Below are 18,257 nucleotides of genomic sequence, written 5' to 3' on the forward strand. Positions count from 1 at the left end.
ACAGCCAAATAAGCCTTCGACTAGTATTCTATTCTATGCATACAGTTGTTACACCCAAATGCAACACTAAACAGATATTTTCCCTCTCAAAATATAAGCCATAAACAAGCATAATAATACCATCTTCTATTTAGATAAGCAGTTCAACGTTTTCACTCTCCCCCCCCCCCCAAATCAACCTTCTTTTCTCAAAAATTAAAGGGGAAAAATCCTTCAATTTAATATTGAAGTTTTTTATATAGGTAAGAACAGAAATTTGAATTAAATTAAGAAAGAATATACGCAGCAGAGGGCCAAAAGCCCACACAAAACAGAAAAAAAAAATACAATAATGCAGAAAAACACAGCGATAATCAGAATAAAATCAATATAACAATCCTTGCCAGGGACTTTTAATGTAAGACAATGGAACTCCCGCAAAAGCACCAGCCACTGATGCCCAAAGAAAGGCATAGAAAACCATGCAAGAGCAACACCCTGGAAGGGTTTTACCTTGGAATTCTTGAATTTCCCTCTAACCAAATACGCCACACCATGCCATCAATGCACAATCTCATAAAGTTCTAGCACCTTTGCCTTTGTCAAAACCTTGAAATTCTAACAACAAAAAACACTTCCATAATGCTAAGACAATCCTCAACAATTCCATACCCTCCAACAAAAAGAACAATGCAGAAAAAGGTGGGCAGCAGTCTCACTACCCTGCTTACAAAACACACAAAGATCACATGTAGAGCCTTAATAGGCCACCTCCTCTGCAAACATTTAGTTGTATTTATCTCATTCAAAATAATGCACCAAACAAAACCAAATAAATTTATTCAAGAGGAAAGATTGATCAGATGGGGGCATTTAACAAGATAATACAAAAATTTACAAGTGAAAATACAAAATTATCAAAACGCCACTCTCTCTTATCCGTAGAATAAGGAAACCAACAAGAATCAAGAAGTTAGCTCAAGGAACTAACTTATCTACCTCCCCATCATTAAGCTTGTGAAAAGAAAAAAGTTCCCAAGAAAGATTAGTGCATTCCCGGACTATAGAAATGAAGAATAGGAGCATCATGGATGTTTGACAGATTGTATAGACCAAGGAAAGCATCACAAAAGGGCATTATCCCGTATCCACACATTCTCCCAAAAACAAACTCTAAAACCGCCCACACCCTGCATCAAGTCAAAGAAAGGAAAATAGGATATTGAGCAATAAATTTTCAAGGACTAGCATGAGAAATATTCCTCCCGCTTTGGCATCACAATCATTCCTATGGAATCCATCTTTACTCTTAATAACCTCGTGCCAAAGAGACTCAACCTTTAAAGGAAAACGGAACCAACTTCCCCCGAAGGGATGTCAAACACAAAATTCCCTACCCCCAAACCTCCTATAGATTTATGCTTCCTCACAATGCCCTGGAATGAACAAGGATTGCAGTCCGGCACATGCTCTAAAATGTGGAACATTAGTGGTATACTCATAAAAATATATTGGGGAAAATTACATAATGGCACTTGTATATTTTGGGGAGGTTAAGGTGTTTCAAAATCTAAAAGTGATTTTCTCTTGTGAAATCGACTAATAATGACTGAAAATAGAATTATAATGTGATCATTCCTCACTTTAACTAATAAAAAATTATGTTATGTGAAAAATATTGATTTTTATGTTTGATAATAAAAGAAGACTTCATCAATATGATAAGAATAAACATCTAGGAGAATAAGACATCTCCTTCACAAAGTCTCGAAAATCCAGGAAAAAACATAAAGGAAAACCTATACACTAAAGAACAAAAGAGAAAAACCATCACGAACTAGCACTCCAACTCATAATGCCAATCGCACTGAATATCAGAAAAGCTCACCCCCTTAAAAATTCCTCGTCCCGCACACCAAAGAGAAGCCAAATAATGAATCTTTTCCCAAACCAGCACCTAAGCCAAATTTTTCCCTAGGAAAATGTGCGCATTACGCTCCACCCACAATCCCCAAAAAATTGCAAAAAAAACACACATTTCCAAACCACTGCCCTTTCCTTTTCCATACCAAATCCAGCAAAGTCACTGCTAAAAAATCCTCCAGTGTTTTAGAACTCGCCCAACATTCGCCTAAGATACCAAATAGTTTATTCCAAACACTCCAAGCATAGTCACAGTGAATGAACAGATGTGGTGATGATTCTGAACCATTAAAGCAGAGAACACATTTGTCCGGAGATATACCCTTCAAAAGTCTCCTAACCTGCAGCAAGTTATTGGTATTAATTCTATCAAGCGCAACCAGCCAGATAAAAGCCTTATTTTTAAAGGGGACTTTGAATTAAATATTTTTATCATTAAATTTATCATTCTGGAATGAAAATGTACCACGTTTCAGAACTCTCGTACCAATTCATGGTTCAACAGACAGACATCATTTTCTGGTAACTATGCACTCTCAACTCACTAAATGATCCTTTCTACCCTCCCCACCCTTTCCAATGAAAATATCTCATCAACTTCTTTAAACTCTCAGTGGTCCTAACAGGAATCCAGAAAAGAGAAAAAAAAAAATAGATGGGAATACAGATAGACAAGTAGAACTGAAGTAATACAGCCACGTAAAGAAACATCACTTCCACTCATCCAACCTCTTAGGTACTAACTAAACCACAAGACCCCAAAAGAAGTATTACGCAAATTATTTCCCAACAAAAGATTTAAATAAGCCAAAGGCCAATCTAGAATTTTACACTCAACCAAAGAAATTATAACGAAAAATATCCTACACACTCGAATTCAACCCAATCAAACTAGATTTGAACAATGTAATCTTATAACTCAAGACAACCTCTGAAAGCTGTAAAACAAGTACAGCATTCTAAAAGCAACTGAATCCAGCTTTAAGAAACAGAATATTATAATCAGCAAACCTAAGATAGGGAGATCCCTACCCTTCACTATCTACATTAACATCCTACAAGCAACCTAAAGACTTAATATAAATAGCCTCCTAATCAATACATTCACCACTAAGGCAAACAAAAAGGGGAAAAAGGATCAACCTGATGCAAACCCCTCAATAATGAGAACTGAGCTCTAAGAAGACAAACAACCTGTAATCCACTGCCTCTACACCTCCCCAGTTTACTCAAGATCCTGTCCAAGAAACCCAAACTTACTCTATCAAAAACTTTTTCCAATCCTCGATTTAACCACACCCCCCCCCCCCCCTTCCTATTTCTCCTCCTAGCATTCTCTACCACTTCATCCGTAACTAACATAACATCCAAAATGTACCCACCTCCTACAAAAGCAGCCCGAGATGGAGAAATAGCAAAACTCAAGATGTCCCACAACTTTTTGGACATGATATTTGTCAAAATTGTATACACATTGGTCACTAAACTAACTGACCCATAATACTTAATGAGCAAAGAATGATCCATCATCCTTCCTATTCACCAGGATAAGAGATGTGGAATTAATATTCCTCCCAATAATCCTATTGGCATAAAACTCAGAAACTACCTTCAAAAGATCATCCTTCACAATACCCTAACAAAGATGAAAAAAAATACCATGGTAGAACCATCCATGCCAGGCGTCTTATCCCCTTTTATGCTTAACACAGCCTCTTTCAACAAGGTCTCTCTAGCCAACAACTTTGCTCCTTAGAAATAAGGCTCCAATCCAAACAATCGATCATAGGCCTCAACTCATTCTCCTCAAGAAACAAATTCTTATAGAACTCAATAATCTCCTATGCAAAAGACAAGAATCAAACACTCTATACCTCCTGTCCAAGTCTAATTCCCTAATCATATCCATGCTCCTCCTTCCACTAGTATCCAATGAAAAGGAAACAAAAAAAAAAAAGTCTCCCTCCTTGACCCACTTGCTCATAATTTTCTGCCTCCAACTCTTCAAACATGTTCTTTAACCTACTCCTTACCCTCTCCTCATCCTTTGCCAACACCCCCTCTATTTCAATTTTATGTGAAACCCCAAATACCCCTCAAAATGTAATTTTTCTTCTCCCTCACATCACCAAGCACTCCCAGCTGCAAACCTCTACCTTCTTTTTTAAAAATTTGAGGCTCTATATAAAACAAACACTACCCTTGAAATTGGCATTCACTCCACCAAACAAACACTAAGCTACAAAAGTCATGGTGAGTCAACCACATATTTTCAACAAAAAGGGCGAGGGCTCCACTTTACATACTTAGACTCTAACACGATATTCTTAAGACAATAGGGAAATGATATGAAACTAGTCTAACATGAACTGGCTAGACTAACTTAGAAAAACAAAATGCCCATTCTGCACTGAAAAGGAATTTATCAAGACTTAAACCACCTGCCTTACCCTTGAAAGAGACCAAGTAAAACTGGCATTTTGACCAGGAACATTCACAAATCATAATCACTAAAAAGGCCATCAAAATTCTTCAAGCCAGTTGTAGTCCTGGAACCCCTAACTTCTCTTGAGAAGTTTAAAATCATTAAAACCAACCCCTTCCCCCCCCAAAAAAAAAAAACCCAGAAGATACCAACATGAGTGGCACAATACATACAAATACCCAAGCTCATCCCAGAGACAGTCTAAAGCGGGGCAATGTAGACCACAGACAGAAGAAAACCACTATTCCCATCTACCAATAATGTTTTCAAAAAGCACACATGCGCGCACACACAAAATAAGACCCTACCAGAGAATCCACCCTAGAAGTAAACTTCATATTCTAAAATAACCAAAGAAAGGCAGCTAAACCCAACATTAACATAAAATACCAGACAGCCCTAACAGAAAACTATCCACCAATTCCTGTTTAGTTTCCTCGAAAATAAACAAACCATATCAAGGTTATACCCTTATAAAACTTCACAAATTGCCTTACAGTTAACCCTATCCCTATCCCTATCCCCTATTCCCCTCACATTCTAGTTCAAAATATATTCATGGACACCGTCTAATGCCACCTACCTATCGAGCCTTACCCCCATCATAATTTATTGAAACAGTCCATTGTCTTTGTTTGGCTGCTCCCTCTTTTTTCCCTCAGTTTCTTTGACCATCCAGTCTGTAATACACTTTTCTTTGATTTCTTCCCTCACTATACTCACTAGCAAAAGACCTAAACCTCAAAGAAATGAAGACAGGTACCTAGTGTACTTCCATCTACTAAAGGTTCAGTAGCTACCACATCTCCTTTGTTGCTTGAATCCCTTTGACATACCAGTGCATGAAAAGCATACATGGCCTCCTCAGTAATAGACAGGATCTCATGGTTGGAAGTTGGGAGTAGAAAACCCATACTAGCATCCTCAGAAATCAGGCCCATATTATCGTGATGACTTCGACTCAATTTAGGTCCCCAGTAGACAGAGATGATTAGAAAGAGGGCCAAAACTACCTTCCATGGTGTCAGTGATCGGGTGATGTAAATCACTGATTAGTAAACACTTTTGCCTGCTGCCAGGGATTCGAGTACTAAAAGTGATGTTATCAGCCAACCAAGTGCCTTCTGCCACAGATGGAGTCTTTGATAAAAATTGATGCAACCAGTCCCTGCTTCCCAGAAGAAAGAAAATCTGAATCAGTGCTCTCTCTATCAACAGTCTGATCCCCTGAAACTGCTTGACGATATCCAGCAATGCACAAAGTTGGAGATAAAACAACCCCATGGGTTTGCAATTTATCCAATAATAAAACCTCCTCAACTTCCACCCCTCCCTCCTTGCCATTTCAAAGAGCTTCTTCAATACTCATTTTATCCACTTCTGTGACAGCAGCATGCGCAAAATCCCTTCGCAGTTTCTCAAAAATTAAAAGAAACCTCACCCCTCTTAATCTCACCAGTACAATATATTTACATTAAAATTGATGATATATTATCTGCTGCATGATAACTGCCAGCAAAATATACTAAAACACAACGAGAATCACAACGCCGCCAACATAGGAAACAGACACGCTATCACTTGCATAAAAAATTTGCTACAGAATTTAACCAGAAATTTACATTATTGTATGTGCTATGGCCACTATTTGGTACCAAACCAGTGAAACCACCAACTGATGCCATCAGTGAATCAGCTGTAAGAATCATGTGATTCTCGATTCAAATCGTGCAATTCATATCAAGAAAGGCACAAATCAGTTTGATTTGCATGAGAGAATCGCAGAAGGCTGTGAATTGAGGTGAATCATACGAATCAGTGTACCAAATCGAATTGTATGAATGATAAGACTCGGGTCTGACTCCTCTAAAAAGCAACTTAAAAAATCTTTAAACATTTTTCTTTTGTCATGATCACCTTATATTTGCTATTTACATGAGTTCTGTCCTCTAAGAGAGAAGAAGAAGACTGTTGGCCCTCTCATTCTGCACCTTTCCTTTCTGCATTAGATAAGATTAGAAGAAACCCATATATAGAGAAGGAAACCAATCTTGAGAAGAAAACCAAAGTCTGACTAGGTGGGTGAGCTCTTGGTTGGCACATTGCCCACTCCACTCTCTAGATTTGAAATCTGATTTTTATTAGTTTTTATATTTTAATAATTTATGTTTATGTTTTGTTGTTTATTTTTTATTCTTGTTTTAGTTGTTAGAGCTAGCCCATGCATTAAAAATGACTATTTATTTATTAAAACACCATAAAGTTTAAATTTTTATTAGTTTTTATTGATTCATTCCCTTAAAAACCATAAAGTTTAATTTTTCTTTATGTTTTTTCTTGATTCCTCTCCTTTTTTAAAAAAAAAAAAGTATACACATCAATTTTCTATTGTTAAACATGTGAACTTACACCATAAACATCAATTTTTAAAATTTTTCGAGGGCACTTTTCTTATTTTTTCTGTGTATCTCGAACTCTTAGACTTAGTGTTTAAGTTTTGAGTCGCATAAAACATGTGTTATATTTTCATAGAAACTAGCTTAACTTGATACTTAATAGAGGTGGAATGGTTAGGCATGGCATATCTAGTTTACGTGGCTAGTTACCCTTTTTTATATCTATATATGTATGAACTAAATAGATCACAATAGGCTTTAGACCTACAACACGTGCTTCAAAGGCAACCATCATTCCAATTGTCAACATGGTTTATCCACATTTGTAGAAATTTCAATGTGTTTTACTATTGTTGTACATATATGCAAGTCATTTGGAATCATTTTTTTCAAATTTTGTGCTGAATCCTACGATTTAATTCCATTCTTGTTTCTTGAATCATGAAATTGGGATTTTGAATTCACAATCTGAATCTCAATTTGACAACTATGTCAGCAATATGGAAATGATAATCCTGAAATGGTTCCCTTGAACAACATACCTAGTACCCTGCCCTATATAATAGTTGTGCTAATCACTTCCCATGCATCTGGTATTTAAGTTCTTGGGTCTTCATATGATCAAAAAATTAAAGACTTCATCAATGGTCAATGATCTAAGCATGAAGTCCTCAATGTTTTATTGACTTCCTTGGGATTAAGATCTTCGTTCATAACTCAGCACTTCTACCAAGTGAGCAAATGGAATTTCTTCATCCCTCTCGTCATTACACAAGTTTAACACTACTAGCTCAAAACATCATATGCTTGGTAAAATACCATAGTTTCAGATAAAAGATATACTTCATAGAAGCTTTAAGAAATTGCAATATACTAACTTCTACCTTGAGTGCAACCAAGCATTATTTAGAGAAACAAAGAAGAAAGAAGGGAAACAAGGTAGTTAAACGTAGCATAATACTTCCAGGAAAAGTCTTGCAAGCATTCTCAACTTCAAAACCTATGTTACACAAGTAGATAAGATCTTCAGTACTAATGGTCAACTTCACCCTGTCACATAAATAATCCTATAACTGATAATAAAAGGTCATAAAAGTATAGCAGCTCCTCAAACAGTTGACTAACAAGCAAAGCATGTCCATAATGGTCAACGGCACAGTAAAGACACTAAGTAAAGAAAAGTGACTAATGACACTGAAAAAAGAAAAGTAAATATCAAGTAGGAAAAGCACTGAAGGATAAAGAAATTCGATAAACAAAAATGTTAATGCAAATTAATGTTCCTGTTTTCAGAGATCACTAGAAAAAGACATTGATTGCCCAACGTCAAAAGCTTAAGACCAAAGTTCAGTCAGTACATATTTAAAGACATTTGATACATTCTGTTATCCTAGTTTATTTTGTTGTTGCAAAAATAAATAAATAAACTGCCACCAAGCCAAACATAAAAACACCTGAAGGGCTGGGAAGAATGATGACTCTATCAATGCAGGCTTGTGATATCCTATCCGAGGGGCAACATCACGTGTCATTCTGAAGTAAGGATCCTGACAGTAATAAACATAAAAGCAATACAATATGGGGGGTCAAAGAATTAAAAATGTAATTATCATGTCAACAAAGTACACAATAAAACCCTATAAAAAGTAAACGTAATTTAACACAACAATTTGTTTGTTTGTCATTCTAAGAACCATGGAGTGGTGTTCCTCAACAACAACAAAGTCAACAGCAAGAATCTGTTGGAGGACAAAAGAGCTAATAAGGCTCTCTCTCTTCCATATGTCTGCAAATTGTATTTCAGCAGTGGTTAGACTCATTCTCATGTTTTCAATTACTATTTTTCATTTTTGTCATAAAATTCTCAGCGGCATGAATGTGGATAGGCTTTCTTTTAGATATTCAAACAAAATCTTGCTGGTTGGAAATGAAATTATCTATCAAAAGGTGGAAGATTCACCCTCATCAAAATTATTCGCTCAAATCTCCCAATACATCTCCCTCTGCCCAATTCCATGCTTGGTGGCCAAAAGTCTTCTTTTGGGACAGAAGAGAAATTAATCAACAGAAAAGATTTGCAAGGGTGAGTATAAGATATCCTCAAAAAAATAAACGAAAAACGGCTACAATAAAGCCCCTCTCCAAATCTCTCTGCAAATCAGACAAAAGAAGTCCCCAAAAGAATCCCAAGGAATGAACCCAAAAGGAAGCAGGGACCACCACCCTATCCCATAATAAATGAGATGGAGTTGTTTTGCTTAAAAAAAAAAAAAAAAAATCCACATTCCTTTTAATCCACAAAGAGAAAAAAACAGTGCATCTCCATAAAACCATCCCTTTCTTGCTCCTCCCAAAACATCTAAATTGCGCCAACAAGAAAGCGTCGAAAGTAATGCCTCATCATAAACTGAGAACAGATAGGCCCACTGACACTTAGCCTCCCAAGCAATGGAGAAACAAGTGGTCAATAGTTTCACTCGACTATGAAGACATAATACAAATGTCTAGTCCGAATTATCGCCTTATAAGGACTCCTCACCTGCAAATATTCATTACTATTAAGTCTATTAAGAGCCAAAGTCCACATGAAAGCCCTGATGTCATGGGCTGAACAATTCACACCTTGTGAAGGGCCGTGAAGCACTATTTATAGCACTCTTGCTTAACTAGCCAGCTGAAAGTTTATCATAATTACACCACATGAACAAATTCTCAAGCATCAAATACAAAATTAAGAAGAAGCGTTAAACAAGTATGAAAGTATACAACAATCATGTGGTAAACTGTAAAGCAACACAATTCATTATTCACACCTCCATAGACAACATGTGTTTAGCAAGGGAGGCAACTAGGCTAAATACATTTGCAAAAGCTAGTGAGTTTTAAAATGACTAATGAACACACACCCTCTCCTAAAGAGCTTTCTACGCTATTCTGGCTCTTATACTAGGAAACATCAAATTGACTGAGGAGTCATACTCCCATTTTAAGCTAAGGCATTTTCTTATTCAAAGAGGTTTGGTGCATATTTGTCCTATTCGTAATGAACTCGACCTTGCGTCAAGGAAAACCCTAAGACTCTACAGGCTAGCCAGGCTGAAAGATTTAAACATAACATATTAGGGTAGTACGCCTAGAACACGTCGTACAATTATAAAACCTACACTACTAATTACACAATGGTTACCCATCCCGTGTACACAAGACAAGTTGTCATAGATAAACATAATGCCCTAAACAAGCTAGGATCGTGACACTGAACTTGAAAGGAACCTTGACCTTCCAAATGAAATAAGTCAAGGGGAAGTAACAAGGGATCAGAATTTTCAACAATCGAGAGAAAAAAAGTCTTCATGGAAAAAAAACCAAAAGAATCCCCAATCCAAATCCTCAAAGCATTCCACACTAAGGAACAAAAGAATCCAACACTCTCAGCAAAATTGTCAAATCATCAATCTCTCTCTCTTTGAGATTCCTGGAAAAAAAAATTTTAAATTTAAAAAATAAATAAATAAAAATAAAATGAGGCTCTCAAGAAAGACAAATTAAAAGGGTTGAGACCAAATACTCCAACAAAATCTCACCCACCCGATGTCCTCCCAGAACCGAATGAAATTCTCATTTCTAACTCAAATGTAGGTAAGAGGGGTAGAAGAAGTGACCAACTCCAATTCAAGAATCTATTGAGAAAGACACTCAAAACTCAGAATTTGTTGGATAGTTTGCGCCTCCCATTGTCTAATCATGGAGGAAATGAAGTTAGATTTGGTGGTGGTAAATCTAAGGCTCAAAAGGGTCCGAGGGAACTAGCTAATTAGAATTGTCCAGTGAACTATGATGGGAAGGGATTAAAGAGGGTCTTTCTTGGATAATTTCAGCTTTTTATTTATTTTTTTATTTTTTATTTTTTTTCTTTTTGTTCTATCTTTTGTTTTTTCCTTTTTCTTTTTGAGGATTTAGTATCCACGGGCATTTTAGATAACAAAGAAGATATATTAAGAGCGTAAGAAACTACAACCAAGAAAGGACAACAGATCCTCAAAAAGTAATCAAAATAAATAAATAAACAAATTCATTCACCAAAACACAAGAAAAATAAGGGGAAAAGACCTAACAAAAGCTAACTAAGAAATCCTCTTTTTCAACTCCTAGCCCTCATAAATTAATAGAGCACCTCAAATTCACAAACAATCCCTTCTTTGACTCATTTTTACCGCCATCCAAATTGACCGCTTTGCTAAATCTACCTTCTATCTATTCAATTCATCAAAACATATAAAATGCCATTACAGTGTCTTTTCATCAACTTACTTACACGTAGATCTGAATCATTAGACCATTCACTAGGATAATTCCTTTTTACGATGTCCTTCTACCCCAGAGTCTGGAAAGTATAAATATTTGATGCCATAGACTCCCCCTCAGTAATAGGTTTTGCCACCCCATCCGACCCCACCTTCACATTATTAGAGCCCTTGCTATCTCAAGGACCAACCAATCATCAACTGTAAATCTTTAATATCCTCCGTCCGACATTCCTACTTCTCTTGTACATTCACCCAACCTCCACACTCGTAAGAAAAACCTCATAAATTATTATTGGAATGCAGGCTAACACTAACCACCCCCCACGCCCCTGGAATTCTGCACACTTGACAAAGACCACTAGAAACATTCACCCTTACGAAGAAGGAACACTCAACGAATCTCAAATATTCTTCTCCTCCACCTGCACACTCTGGCTAATCCTTCACCACAAGGGCCTCTTCAGCATATGGACACCTTCATTTCTTGCATGTTGGGCCTCCAATTTAGGTTGGACAGCAGCATAGACCTTCACAAGGATAACCTGGTCCTCAAAACTATTTTCAAAGCAATAGACCAGGTCTCTTAAAAATACTATCCCAACAGGTATTATGTCAGGCCTTTACCACCCAAATGTTGGCCCAATCCAAAATAGTTGCTAAACATCCCGGCCCACTCCACCACATCTTCCTCGTGTGAAAACCTAGCCGCCTCTGTCATGATTGCCGCACCCCCTCACACAGGGGTTTTGGCCACCAATGAAGCACAAGCAAGCTACTCAACCTACATCACACCCCCTACAATAAGCATAACAATCACCTAACTTGTTTCTTTCCTCCATCACCACCCAACTCCATGAACGATCGTTCCACTATAATCCCTTGCCTCAACATCACTATTAGGCACAAAAGTCCTAATGAAGCCACGCCAACCATCCCCTTCAGACTAGCGAAGAACAAAAATCAAGAATTTCTTAAGCTTCCAGCCCAATCCTAATTCCAAAAACTTCCCCAACTTTGTTGGTCAAATTACCATCCAATACATGATGCTTCTAAATCATATGCTAGTAATGCTACGACATCCCTATCCCAACCTTCCAAGTACCGAAAACACAATCCAAAAACCACTTCACAGCCACAGAAGTGATCCACACCCACCAATCCCAATTCAAGTTACGCTCGAGTACGAAAAGAAACCCACCCTTTCCCACTCCATCCAGCCTCAAATGGACTAATCTTCTACAATCCCTTCCTTCCTAGTCAGCGACAGCCATAAAGATTGGAAGTTAGGTATTGTTGGCCTCAAAACTATCTACCTGGAGGCATTTTAAGCACACGTCATCTAGAAGCAAACCTCAATTGAGCCTATTAAAACATTGAAACACACACGGGCTGGTGCTCCACTAGCACCTAAGGTAACACTTATTCTTCTGGGGCCACATGGCATTAATCGTTGGATTAAAAGCTCACTTGATTGAGCCTAGTAAAACATTGACACACAAATGGAGTAATGCTCCCCTAGCACCTATGGTGACACCTAATCTTCTGGGGCCAACTTGGACTTAACAATTGGAAAAGTTGATCTTATCCTAGCTTGCTAATCAAATTTGGGCCCCTTTCAATAACTAGCTTCCAGTCAATGCGGTCAAAATTTGAGCCCTTTAAAATTTTTAAATATTTAAATACAATTAATTTTGAAAGCCATATCAATATTCGATGGGGTCCAAATTCAATAAGCAAGCTAGGTATGACATGAACATTTAATCCAACCATCAACATCATTTTTTGCAGCCTTAAATGAGCCTTACAAGGAGAATGAGGCACCAAACTTGGTGCATCAAGGTGTCAATGAAGCATTATCAAGTATACAAACATAGGGGTGTACAAAAATTACCGAAAAACTGAAAACCGCACCGAAACCAGACCAAAATCACAAGCACTTTGTTTTTTCGGTATTTGGTTTTGGTTTTGGTTTTGGTTTGGTATTTCCAAAATTTTCAATTTCGGTTTTGGTTTCTATTTTCTAGACCTAATCAAACCGGAAAACCAAAAATCCAATTTAAATATTAATTATATATACTAATTAATAATTTTATATATATATATATATATATTTGTGTGTGTGTGTGTGTTAACATATGATTGGTCCACAGTTCCAAGTATAATAGGGTGCGGCACACTGGAATATTAACCCATATAAATTTTGGAAAAAGCTTATTTATCTTCTCACTTCTCACTTCTCACTTCTCATTCTCGAATCTTAATTACAATTAGGGATTTAGCCATTTAGAGTTTTTTCGGCATTGCCTCTGCTTCCTCACCCGTTACGATGCCACCCTGTCGTAAGCCCCAACCTTGCAACCCTCACCGGCGTAGTAGGCTAGCAACCTCAGCTGCCTCCTCTCCAACTCCACTAAGTAACCAACACACCGTCATGAACACCTCCTTGGCCACTGGCGGTCATTGACGAGGTTCGCTTCTTCAAACCCGCTGGCGTGTCCGCCAAGCACATCGTCGCTTATCTCCTCAGCTCTAACTGTTTGCCTCCTCCTATTGATCTGCAAACGCTACACTCGACCCAACGATGCAGGCCAGCTCCATGGGACTTCGTTGGTTTGATTTGTCGATTTAGGTTTGAAATTTTAATGGTATGCTCAGAGCTTTCTTGAGTTCTCTTGGTTTTGTTGGAGTTATCAAGTTAATTTGAATGTGAAAATGGATCTGTTTGATTGTTTGGTTGCTAAGAAAACGTGGGAGAACAAAAGAATCATTGAATATTTAAAAAAAAAAATCATAACCGAACCGTCCAATGTTTGGTTCTCAAAAGGAATAGCAGGTTTAGTTCAGCTCGGTTTCGGTTCCCCTCAAATAAAAATCACAATTTTCGGTTTGGTTTTCGATTTCTACCATAACTGAAACAAAGTGAACCGATTTCACCCTTATACATACAAATATAATTACATAAACACGCATGCATATATTTACACACATATACCCTCTGTGTGTGTGTGTGTGAGAGAGAGAGAGAGAGATGCACTCGCTAGGTAGAAAATAAGATTTCAGAAATGTTCAGAGCGTGTGAAGAGCATCAAGGGGCAAATCCTAAAAGTCTTGTGTCTTAATTTGGGTTGTACTAGATGGAATGCCATGTTTATGACAGTGTCATGAGCAGATGAAGAAGGACCATGCCATACAAGAGCGAGCCACATTGGAGAATGGGCACCACACAAGCAACATATGTTTAAGGTGATTGTAAAAGTGAGGGGTTTTCTAGAGTAGTCTAGAACTTTTCACAAAGAGTGTTCTTGTGAGTTGGAAGTGATCACACGTTCTATTTTAAATTTTTAATGCAATAATAGTTAGGGCATTAATTTGGGAAGGAATATTTTTAGAAATATTATAAAAATTTTGTTGGGATGAGAAATTTTATTAACAAAAAAATATAAAAAAAAAAAAAAAAATGAGGTTACAAGGAATGAGGATGAAATGAACTCCAAAAAATACAACAAGAAATGTGTCAGGGCAAAAGACACTGACATCCCCTGAGCATTCAAAAATTCCAAGGACCTCCCATGAGGTTTCAAGAATTCTAAGGACATCCCCTGAGATTTGCCAAAAAGACACAACCACCCCCCCCCCTCCCTTATATTTTGCAAAAAGGAAAGTCTTTTGAGGGAAGGTTTGTGTTTTTTTAGCAATATTTAGCAAATATTAGGAGAGGCCTGTGACATTTTGGAAACCTCAGGGGAGGTCAATGGAATTATTGAAGCCTCAGAGGAAGTCCCTATTTTTTTGTCAAACCTTAGGGGAGATGAGTGTCTTTTGCCCAATGTGCAAACAATACGGACAAACTAAGCTAAAGCTGCCCTCCAATATTTTTGAAGGTCAAACAGAGATAGGCCCCAGAAAAAACCGAAAGAAAGTGCCCACACAAATGCCAAAAACACTAGTCTACCCATAACAAGCTAGGAGAGGTAGAATGATATTTGAAAGTTCATCAAGCCAAAGTGTCCAAGGGATTGTAAAATACCGCACAATGCCATAAAGTTTTTCTACTCCTTGCTCATCCCAAAACCTCACTAATAAGAAATCCCCCACAATCATGAGTGCCACTGAAGCATCACCATAGCACGAGAAATTAGCGTTCCATAGATATATAGCTGTCCGAAAATGGAGGAAAAAGTAAGCACTAGTTTCATTAAACACACTGCAAATGAAGCAAATATAAGAATGGGGATAGGTGGCAAGATCCAAGGGTAGGTAGTTGTTGTGCTGGGCACCCCACTGGTGCCAAACACCAATACTACAACTATTGTTATTGAATATATAAGAAACTAATAATAAAACAGTAAAAAGAACAAGACAAGAAATCAACGAGTTCGGTATAGAATTACCTACATCCTCGGACGCCGACGATCAATCCCCTACTTCTTGACAAAGTACAACTTTGAGGTGTGTTTTACAAATGAAGAGTTGAGCTCTTTATATAGTTTCAACCTCAAGTCCAAAAAACACTTCTCTCCAATGTGGGACAAATAATACAAAAAATTCAAAACAACTTTTTATACTAATGTGGAACTATTCTACCAATGTGGGACAAAAAACAACAAATCTCCACCTTGACGATAAATTCAACAAATTTTCAGTCACAAACATTTTCTGAAGTTCCACATCATCGGGTGCCTTCAAAAAATATTCAAACTTGCAAGATATTGATCAAGTCCAAACAATGTTTGAACTTGATTGTTGTCATAATCTTAGTCAACATATTTGCGGGATTTTCAATTGTAGCAATCTTCTAAAGAAGTATCTTGCCTCCATCAATAATATCCCGCATAAAATGAAACCGAACATCGATGTGCTTCGTTCGTGCATGATAGACTTGGTTCTTTGCCAAATGAATAGCACTTTGGCTATCACAGAACACAACAATGTGCTTCTGAACAACTCCCAAATTTGCAAGTAAACCCTGCAACCAAATAGCTTCCTTAACAGCCTCTGAAACTGCCATGTACTCTGCTTCTGTTGTAGACAAGGCAATGGTAGACTGTAAGGTAGACCTCCAACTCACTGGACCAATAGCAAATGTAAAAGCATATCCAGTAGTTGATCGACGTTTATACTTCTTCAAAAGATTACTACAATTGAAAATCCTGCAGATATGTTGACCAAGATTGTGACAACAATCAAGTTCAAACATTATTTGGACTTTATCAATATCCTGCAAGTCTGAATATTTTTTGAAGGCGCCAATGATGTGGAACTCCAGAAAATGTTGGTAACTAAAAAATTTGTTGAATTTATCGTCAAGGTGGAGATTTGTTGTTTTTTGTCCCACATTGGTAGAATAGTTCCACATTAGTATAAAAAGTTATTTTGAATTTTTTATATTATTTGTCCCACATTGGAGAGAAGTGTTTTTTGGACTTGATGTTGAAGCTATATAAAGAGTTCAACTCTTCATTTGTAAAATACACCTCAAAGTTGTACTTTGTCAAGAAGTAGTGGATTGATCGTCGGCGCCCGAGGACGTAGGTAATTCTATACCGAACTCGTTAATTTCTTGTCTTGTTATTTTTACTATTTTATTACTAGTTTCTACATTGCTTTAGTTTCTTATATATTCAATAGCAATAGTTGAAGTATTGGTGTGTGGCTCAAGTGGGGTGCCCGGCACAACAATTGTTATCAGAGCTAGGTTGAATAGCATCGATACGGAGGTGTTCCTCGGTTAGGATCCTTGATTCCACATTTGATGCCTAAGAAAGACCTTATCTAAGCGAGTGCTCAAAGACCATTGCGGCTCAGTCGCTCCCTGGAGGTCGGTCTGGTGAAAGTGAAATTTCGTAGGATAAAACAGAGTAGACACAGTTGGTACGTACTATTCATCCTAGGCCTTTTGCTTTCTTGGTTGCTATTGAATATATAGAAGATAGCAGAAACTAGTGCAACAATAGAAGAAACTTTGTCCACACGAACTCCAACCCCTTCGGCTTCGACATCATCATCAAAGACGATAGCTAATGCTCGGTTTGAGGTGGAGAAATTTGATGGTACCAATAAATTTGGTATGTGGCAATGTGAGGTGATGGACATCTTGTATCAACAAGAACTAGATATTGCTTTGGATGATAAACCAATAGATATGGGTGACAGAGATTGGGAAAAGATCAATCGTCAGGCATGTGGTACGATTCGTCTGTGACTCGCTAAAAATCAAAAATATTGTGTTATGAGGGAGACATCTGCAAAGAAATTGTGGAAGACATTGGAAGATAAAGAAATTGTGGAAGACATTGGAAGATACATTTATAACCAAGAGTCTGGAAAATCGACTCTATTTGAAAAAGATTGTTTCGCTTCTAGTATCAACCAGGTATTTCAATTAATGACCACATAAATGCTTTCAATAAAATTTTGGCCGATTTGTTAAATTTGGATGAAAAAGTGAAAGATGAGGATAAAGTCATATTGTTACTAAATTCTTTCTCATCAATGAACATTTGAGCACCATTTTATTGTATGGGAAAGATAAAGTTACTTATGATGTTGTTTGTACTGCATTGATTAGTACTGAATGCAGAAAGAATGATCAGAGGATCCATAAGGAAACAGCAGAAGCACTAACAATAAGGGGACGTTCTCAGAGTCGTATGCCTGGAAGGAAGAGTAAATTTCATGGGAGGAGTAAATCTCGTGGGAGACCTGCTAAAGATAAATGCACCTTTTGTCGTGAGAGAGGGCATTGGAAGAAAGATTGCCCTAAATTACAGCAGAAGAATAAGGGCAAAGCACATTCTAATGCCAATATAGCCAATGATGGTGGAAGTGAGTCAGATTTTTCTCTTGTTGGAACATCTTCATCACATTATTTTGGTGAGTGGATTTTTGATTCTAGTTGTTCCTATCACATGTGTCCCAATAGGAAATGGTTTTTTAATTTTGAAGAATTAGATTGTGGGGTTGTTTTATGGGAAATGATAATACTTATAAAACAACTGGAATAGGATCAATACAGTTGAAATGTCAAGATGGAACTATTAAGACTTTGACTGATGTTAGGTATGTTCCAAGCCTAAAGAAGAATCTGATTTCATTGGGTACCTTAGAATCTAAAGGGTTCACGATCACTTTGAAAGATGAAACCTTTAAGATTAAATCAGGTGTGCT

At 37.3% G+C, this 18,257-nt stretch overlaps 1 protein-coding gene across 3 annotated transcripts in view; it reads right to left on the reverse strand.

The window, feature by feature from the left end:
* LOC131154083 (tryptophan--tRNA ligase, cytoplasmic) overlaps positions 1-18,257 on the reverse strand; it is a 100,724-nt gene that overhangs the window by 44,203 nt on the left and 38,264 nt on the right. For all 3 annotated transcript variants that reach the window (XR_009136323.1, XR_009136324.1, XM_058106586.1), the window contains exon 7: positions 8,238-8,330. Coding sequence is in view for 1 of the 3 variants with exons in the window: in XM_058106586.1 (XP_057962569.1) it covers positions 8,238-8,330 (93 nt within the window). In the remaining 2 variants the exon portion in view is untranslated. The remainder of the gene's footprint in view (positions 1-8,237; positions 8,331-18,257) is intronic.

The sequence above is a fragment of the Malania oleifera genome, chromosome 4 (genome assembly GCF_029873635.1).
Source record: "Malania oleifera isolate guangnan ecotype guangnan chromosome 4, ASM2987363v1, whole genome shotgun sequence".
NCBI lineage: Eukaryota > Viridiplantae > Streptophyta > Magnoliopsida > Santalales > Ximeniaceae > Malania > Malania oleifera.